Below are 7,810 nucleotides of genomic sequence, written 5' to 3'. Positions count from 1 at the left end.
CTTCTTTAGCTCAGCTAGCAAGGCCTGGGTTCGAGCCAATACAGTGAGGCACGAAGTAGGGTGGGAGCGGCGGGGGCACAAGCCCTGGAACCCGAATCCATTACAATAACAAAAGGACAGACAATGAAATATGGGCTATTTCGAAAACGCAAATGTGAGAGATAAAGTTGCAATTACGAGATATAAAGTCGGAATTCTGAGTTTTTAAGTCGCATTTCTGAGTTACTAAGTCGCAATTCTGAGTTTTTAGGTCGCAATTCTGAGATTCTAAGTCACAATTCTGAGATACCATAGCGAGTTTTTTTTTTTACTCCCTGGCGGAAACGGGCTTCCATTGGTTCTCAGTGCTGCGAAGCAAAAGCAATCTCTGGAAAATCAGACAAATTATTATCAGATCATGTCAAAAGCTGATCAGTATTTCTTTACTGGGAAGCAAAGAAATGCTTGTATTACACATTTTTAATATGAAATGCAATTACACATGAAAAATAGTAAAATTATTTTCATTGCGGTACGTGTTGATAGAACAGCCCCCTGGATAAAGGAAAGTGTGGACGGACGTGTCGCATGTTCCGTACTCTGTCTGACAGCGAGTTTAACACAGTCCTCGGAAATAAGAAACTAATTGAACAATAAATTAATCTGAGCAAATTTTACACGTGTGGGTGATTTAATTCTGTCGAAATTGCGTGGAACTCCTCCGCTGAGGTCAGATACACACGGGAAAGTGTGCAGGCGGCTTCACGGAGTCCCGCCTCAGACTGGAACTGGTTCAAATTAGACGCTGAGAACAATCCGGGTCTCTGTGTGTAACTGATTGTGTTGATTGAGCGGTAGTGTGACCAGGTGTGTGGTAGCGGGTCCTGCCAGTATAAGAACCTAGTCACCGCGTTCATACTTTATGCTCTTGCTTCAACACAGTTTGGGGTTTACTTGTCTTACTTCTGTAGCAGTTTAGCGGGACGTTAATTTGGCGATGCGCTCGTTTCTCTTTGTGTTATGCCTGTGCGCAGGAGCCGGGCTCCCCGCACTGATCTCCGCCGGGCCAGCTGGCTTGAACTCTCGGGAATTAGAGCTCCAGGCCGACTTCCCGGCTCTCGAAGACGCAGCCCAGTTGGAGGACTTGAGCCTGGCAGATGCGCCCTCCGAAGACCTGTCTGCAAGCGAGAACGACTCGCAGTCCTTGGCTCCCGACTTCCGCCGCCTTCCCGTGTCCAGAGACGCGTACTCGCCCTACTTCGACAAGGAGAAGATGAAGCCTGAAGCCGGCAGCCGGCCCTTACCCGCCTACATCAAGAGCGTCCTGTTTCCTCCCCAGGGAGGGCGGCAGCCGGCTCGCCCAGCCATCGGGGGCACCCGAGGAGTGGCTGTGTGGTGCGACTCCAGCAGGATGTACGTGAGGGTCAGTCGGCTCCTGTTCGGCTTCAGCTGTCGGCCATCGGAGGTGACCTTGGGTAACTGCAGCGTCAGCCGAACCACACGCCGTTACTTCTACTTCATCTACGGGCTTCATGAGTGTGGCACCGAGCGATCAGTAAGCGGGGCTTCATCTACAGGCAGTGTATCGATGTGAGCTGTAGGGCTAGTGTCAGGGTTGCCTTTCCTGGGAATATCCCTTCCTCTGTAACCCTGCAGGTTGTCCAGGGCCGCCTGATGTACTCCAACACTCTCCGCTATGCCCCGCCCTCCTCCAGTGCACCTGTGCATCGCTTCATTCCCTTCTCTGTGCCGGTCAAGTGCTCCTACAACAGGTAGGCAGGGCTCTGCTGCTGCTGAGAAGCCACTGGGGAAAGTGTCCAGAAGCCCCTCATCCCCCTCTGTCCTGCAGGTTCCACTACTCCTACAAGGTTGGCTATGTCCCCACGTGGGCCAGGAGAAGGACCTTCTTCAAGGACCTGAAGAACAAGCACAGCTTTGTCCTGCTCACCACCAACTGTAAGCTCCTTGAGTGAGTGGCTCCTCCTGCCTGCAGGGGGTGCTGTGTGCAGGTGTAATGCTGCCTCTCTCTCCAGCCCGCTGGGTCCGGCTCTCTCCTAAGGATGAGTACTTCCTGGGTCAGCCCATGTACTTCCAGGCCACTGCCTACTTTGCCACAGTGGAGCAGAGGCTGTACATCCACTCGTGTTACGTAATGGAGAAACCAGACCAGCACTCACAGCCCCGTTTCCCCGTGATCGACAACTTGGGGTACGGCCCCTACTGGGAGGGGAGGTGGGCAGGAGTCCCGAGAGCCTGCAGGGGTTCATCTTTGTCCTTGTCCCCAGGTGCATGGTGGACAGCAAGGCAGATGGCTGCCTGTCCAGGTTTGTCCCCTCCAAGCAGAAGGATGTGCTCCGCTTCACAATTGATGCCTTCCTCTTCCAGAAGAAGCTGTCCAGGAAGGTACTGCTCTCAAAGGCTGCTCAGCCTTCTTGCTCTACTGATCCATGGTCTGCTTTCACATCCATGATCTAGATGTGAACCAGACTGTGGCAGCTGTAGTGCCTAGAGCTGCCAGCTTGACTTCACAGATGGCAGAAGGTCCTTCTCTGTCCCTCTATTGGCCTTGATCCCTTAATGCTGTGACCTTCCCTCTTGCAGCATGAAGTGACTGACCTGTACATGCACTGTGTCATGGCTGTGGCTCCTGCTAAAGCAACACCAGGGACCAAGTCCTGCACCTACAACAGGGAGGCTAAGAGGTACTTCTGCAAGGAGACTGCTGAGGGTGCTCTGGGACATGCCAGGTGGAGGCCTCACCTGTCCTCCTCTCTTTCAGGTGGGAGGAGCTGTATGGTGACCATGAGGTCTGTGCCTGCTGTGAGTCCAGGTGTGCTGGCAGCCGGAATGAAGGTGGGTCTGGTTCTCTATCCCTGGTGGATGCATCTCTGCCCAAGAGACAACCATGCTTGGACAACTGAGGAATGATCCCATGCTGGACAGAGGGACTGTTTAGATGAGTAGCATCACTGTGGGTTTCTGGGTATAGCAGATCCCTCACTCCTGGGTGCTGCTTGTCCACAGGTACCAGGAGCCTGGTGACCAGCAGTCGGGTGGCTGTGGCACCAGTAGAGGGTCCTCTGGATGTGGGAGCTGACTGGACTGAGGATGAGGAGGGAGACCCTCAGAGCTCCAGTGAAGATGCTGAGAGCACCAGTGAGGATGTGGAGGGAGCAGAGGACTTTGGAGATGTTGGCCAGTGGACAGGTAGGGTCTGGCAGGAGGAGCTCCTGTAGGGGTGGGTGTCCTGCAGTTCAGCTGGATTGTTCTTCTTCTTCCTCCCCAGGTGCCTGAATGAAGGCTCCAGCCTGGCCCTTGTGACTTTCCTGCCTCCACTTGCCTTGTAATGGCAACATTTCAATAAAGCTGTGAAAGACCCTTCTGCCTCCCCTTGTTTCTTTATGGTTTATAGGTTTGAAATGGAGTGGAGAAATTCAAGGGAAGTGAGACCCATTAATTGAAATATTTGTGAGGGTTCCCCTTTCAAGAATACTTCCCGTATGTGGTATGAAGAAAAGCAGAAGCAGAGTGGTAAAGAATGGAACCAGTTCAGTAAAGCTCTTCTACAGAACAAGGTGTTGAGTCTGGATTTGAAGGAGTTTAGGGAAGGTGACTCTGGTATCCTTGGACATAGAGTTCCAGAGCTTGGGGGCATAACAGGAGAAGGCCCTGTCACCCATACAGTGAAGACAGGCTTGGGGGACAGTTAGGAGACCAGAATTAGAAGAGCGAAGGTGGGGAGTAGGGTGATAATAGATCAAACTGCTACTGAGATGCCAAGCCATGCAGAGCCTTATAGGTGAGCATGAGGATTTTCAAGTCTATCTGATATTTGACTGGAAGCCAGTGCAAGGACTTCAGGATAGAAGTAATGTGATCACTTGCACTAGACCTGGTCAGGATTCTAGCTGCTGAATTGTGGACATACTGCAGTTTGTTCAAAGTAGTTATAGATACCCCAGCAAGTAGAGCATTACAGTAGTCAACTTGAGAGAACACAAATGTTCTCTCAAGAACATTTGAAAAGTTGATTAGCTTTTCAGCCCCAGTTAGTGATAACATAGGGCGTAGTCCAGTGATATTTCTGAGGTGGAAAAAAAGATGTTTGACAATATGCTGCACACATGGGTTGAATCTTAATCCAGAATCGAATATCACCCCAAGGTTTTTCAATTTAGGCTGAAGATCAAGTACAGAACCATCTACAGATAGGGTTACAGGATTGTTTTTTATGAAGTTGATGGGGGGTGCATGACTTCAGTCTTGTCGCAGTTAAGAAAAAGGAAATTGAGTCATCCAAGTTTTTGTCAGATATGCAATTAAATAGAACAGAGACAGCCACATCAGTGTCAGGTTTGGTATGGATGTATATTTGAGTATCATCAGCATAGAAATGATAGCTGAGGCCTTGTGATCTTAAAATCTGACCAAGTGGAAACATGTAAATGCTGAAGAGCAAGGGGCCCAGTATTGAGCCCTGAGGAACACCAGACTTAACGAGACCAATTTCAGACCTGTACCCATTAAGAGAGACAAAGTGACAGCGATCAGTGAGGTAAGACTTGAACCATTTGAGAGCAGTGTCAGAAACTCCAAACAGTCTCAAGACAAGAAAGTTGTCATGGTCAACAGTGTCAAATGCAGCACTGAGATCAAAAAGGATGAGTATAGAAAGAGAACCAGAATCAGCAGCTATTAGCAGATCATTAGGGACTTTGACAAGGGCAGTTCCTGTGCTGTGAAGTTGATGGAAGCCAGATTGGAGGGGTTTGAAAAGGTTATTTGTCATGAGGTGGTTATGCAACTAAAATGTGACAGCACGTTCTACAATTTATGCAAGAAAGGGTTTCAGCTGTGAAACCTTCTTCAGGTTTGTTTTCTCTCTTCTCTTTTCAGCATGAAATAAACCTACAGTATTACTTGTTCCTTTGCAGATATGTATGCTGACGTAGCTACCCTCCTGAATATATTAAACATTTCATCTATATGATTAACACAATGTTCTCCTGAATAACTACTCGAAAGAAGCCGCAGCTCAGGTGTTAGAGAGATTTGAAATTGGTTCAGTGGATTTAGTGTCCAGACTGTGAACTGACAGTTGACACAGGTCTTTTATAGAACCGTTTTGATTTTCTCTACTTTGTCCCCGTGACGTCATTGTCCTGCTCGCTGCCAAGCCTGACACACGGTACCATCTGGTTTCTGTCTCTTGGCGCCCACCCTGCGGTCCATGTGGGTCCTCATGGCCCAGTATTATGACAGGGACACTAAACTGTAAACAGGTGCCGTCCGTCGGCTGAGAAGTAAAACTGAGGTCCTGACTCTCTCTGGCCTTTAAAAATCCCAGGTCGTCTCTTGAAAGAGTAGGGGTGTAACCCCGGCATCCTGGCCCAGTTTCCCATTGGTCCTTTCCAGTCATGGCCTCCTAATAATCCCCATCTATGAATTGGCTTCATCACTCTGCTCTCCTCCCCACTGATAGCTGATGTGTGGTAAGCGTTCCGGCGCACTAAGGCTGCCGTTGCATCATCCAGGTGGGGCTACACATTGGTGGTGGTGGAGGGGAGTCCCCATTACCTGTAAAGCACTTTGAGTGGAGTGTCCAGAAAAGCACTATATAAGTGTAAGCGATAATAATAATTATTATTATGTAAATTGCAATAAAAATATAATATTTGATTCAAAATCGATTAATGTAAAAACTGATAAAGCTAATGCTTTTTTCAGGGCTATATCTACTTTTTTAAAAAAAGAGAAGTCTGTCGCAATTGTGAAATTTGGAGAAGATGCACCAGCGGGTGCCTTCACATCTCCAGCTTCAGTCTCGCCTCTAGCTGCGAGAAGGTTAAAAGCACACAAGTGATCTGTAGACGATGTTCGGGGAAGAGATAATTCTGTTTTCAGCACAGGGAGTGAGAATGAGCTCAGTCCGGGTCCAAGCAGAATCCATTCTGGTTTGGTTACTGTTAGACTGTGCGTCTGAGGCTCTTTGGATCGCAATGTGAAAAAAAACAATTCCTCACATCGAGAGGAAGGGAAGATATCATGTTTAAAAAATCAGAACCGAAGACTTGGATCCGGGGCCTCATACTTATCAAATTATTAAAATAATAGTTATTAAAATATCAGATTGTGTTTCTGCAACATTTCGTGCACAGTACGCCATTTTTATCTAAAAATAAAACTACAGCCACAACAAGGGCTTTACACGCAGTCTGGGGTATTTTCCCCTTTTATATTTTTGCCACTTTATATCGAACCTGTTATACTCCCAGAAGTGCACAGTAGCTTGTACTTAATAAAAATGTACAATTCACCACTGGTATAAACAGATGTGTGCCATGTTTGCCTTTGTAAGCATTTGTTTAAAAAATAAGTCCACAATACAATAAAAACACAGAAAGCACAAAGTTAATAACATAACGATACAAAATCAATACCAAATCATAAAGCCAATTAAGTAGCTATCCTTTGAAAACAGAGAACACCTTTAGATCTACAAAAAACTTGACATTTGCATTACAAAATGTAATTTTGAATTACAAAGCAGACAGAGTAGTCCCTTAATTCATAGATCAGATCTTGGCCAAAACAAGACAATCAGACGGGAGCTGAATTCGGAACAGGAGCCTCTGCTTCGTCGTTTATTGAGCTTTTGATCAACGGCTGAATTAAACAGATTCACTATTTTAACTCTTTGATTACAATACACAAAAAGCACCTTCCTTCAAGCTAGAGTCGAACCAACAACCTAAGGATTCCCAAGTGTTTCCATTACAGTTCCCCACTCTACCAACTGAGCTACCGAAGGGATATCAGGAGCTTCTCTCTGGCACATACTGCCCAATGTAGTGAAATGTTCCGGATGAGTAAAATCCCAGATCGACATTGTTTCCAACTCATTTCCTTAGTATTTTTTACCTTGAATTTAAGCCACGAACCAGGATTCTACTGTATAAACTTCCGGGGATATTAAAACATGTTTGATGGGGCATCAATCATTCCAGGCGGAAATGTACTCCTTTTTTTTTGGGGGGGGGGAAATGAGGAACAAAACTAAATGTCATTCTGTGTTTCTTAGAAGCATTATCACAGCTAATACATGTAATGCCTTTAGTATGTGAAGGTGAGAGTTCAGTTATGCCAGGGAGTAAAGAGAACTGAAATTTAGAAAATGCATATTTAAATAGATTGCAAATCTTCAAAGTGTTCTGTCACTGCAAAATTATTACAGGGGTCTACTAGCTGCCAGACGTGCTTGTTTTGGGACTATTTCCAATAAGTATCCCATTGTTGTGCTAATTAGAACCACAACAATGCTCCTGAGTCCTGAGCACCTGAGCTGGGCTCTGATTTTGTTCAGCACGACTTCTTGTTGCAGTTGAGCTCAGAGCTAGAGATGATCTCCATATTCTACCGCAATAACTAGTCTGAAACTTAATAAACAGTACACAGTTTTTAACTGAAGTCAGGTTGTTAAAAAATTAAACCAGCACCCTGTCACCGAAACGTACCCCGGTCTTCCGCGCGACAAGCGGGGGTACTCAACACTGTACTAACAAGGAACGCTTGTCCGCAGTTGAGCATGAGTTCTGATTACTGTCAGCAGACATTTCTTAATTTCCAATGACTTTTTCTTCTGCTCTCAGCTTTTTAACGGTCATAAATGCTCAAGAAGTAATTCATTTGAGTTTGAAGTCTGTCTCTGTTACCTTCGGTCCTGATAAAGAAAAGCCGTGCGTGGGAGACTCCCTCTCTGAAGAAGTTTGCCGTCACCCTGCAAGAGAAGAGAGCCAACATTCACCGAAACAACCACTAAGACAATTAACAT

The 7,810-nt window shown here is 46.5% G+C and overlaps 1 protein-coding gene across 1 annotated transcript; it reads left to right on the top strand.

The window, feature by feature from the left end:
* Positions 1 to 976: 976 nt before the first annotated feature.
* On the top strand, positions 977 to 3,215 carry LOC148824894 (zona pellucida sperm-binding protein 3-like). The gene is made up of 8 exons (XM_088926461.1): positions 977 to 1,534; positions 1,636 to 1,751; positions 1,829 to 1,935; positions 2,013 to 2,187; positions 2,265 to 2,382; positions 2,581 to 2,681; positions 2,759 to 2,832; positions 3,004 to 3,215. The coding sequence occupies exons 1-8, from the start codon at positions 977 to 979 to the stop codon at positions 3,213 to 3,215; spliced, it is 1,461 nt and encodes a 486-aa protein (XP_088782587.1).
* The last annotated feature ends 4,595 nt before the right edge of the window (positions 3,216 to 7,810 follow it).

Source organism: Atractosteus spatula, chromosome 10 (assembly GCF_055471065.1).
Source record: "Atractosteus spatula isolate fAtrSpa1 chromosome 10, fAtrSpa1.hap1, whole genome shotgun sequence".
In the NCBI taxonomy this organism is placed as follows: domain Eukaryota; kingdom Metazoa; phylum Chordata; class Actinopteri; order Semionotiformes; family Lepisosteidae; genus Atractosteus; species Atractosteus spatula.
This window is presented reverse-complemented; position numbering and strand designations above follow the sequence as displayed.

Coding starts and splice junctions, on each gene's coding strand:
- LOC148824894 (XM_088926461.1), top strand. CDS start 977: ATGCGCTCGTTTCTCTTTGTGTTATGCCTGTGCGCAGGAGCCGGGCTC. Junction 1,936..2,012: donor TGTCCTGCTCACCACCAACT/GTAAGCTCCTTG, acceptor CTCTCTCTCCAG/CCCGCTGGGTCCGGCTCTCT. Junction 2,383..2,580: donor AGAAGAAGCTGTCCAGGAAG/GTACTGCTCTCA, acceptor TCCCTCTTGCAG/CATGAAGTGACTGACCTGTA.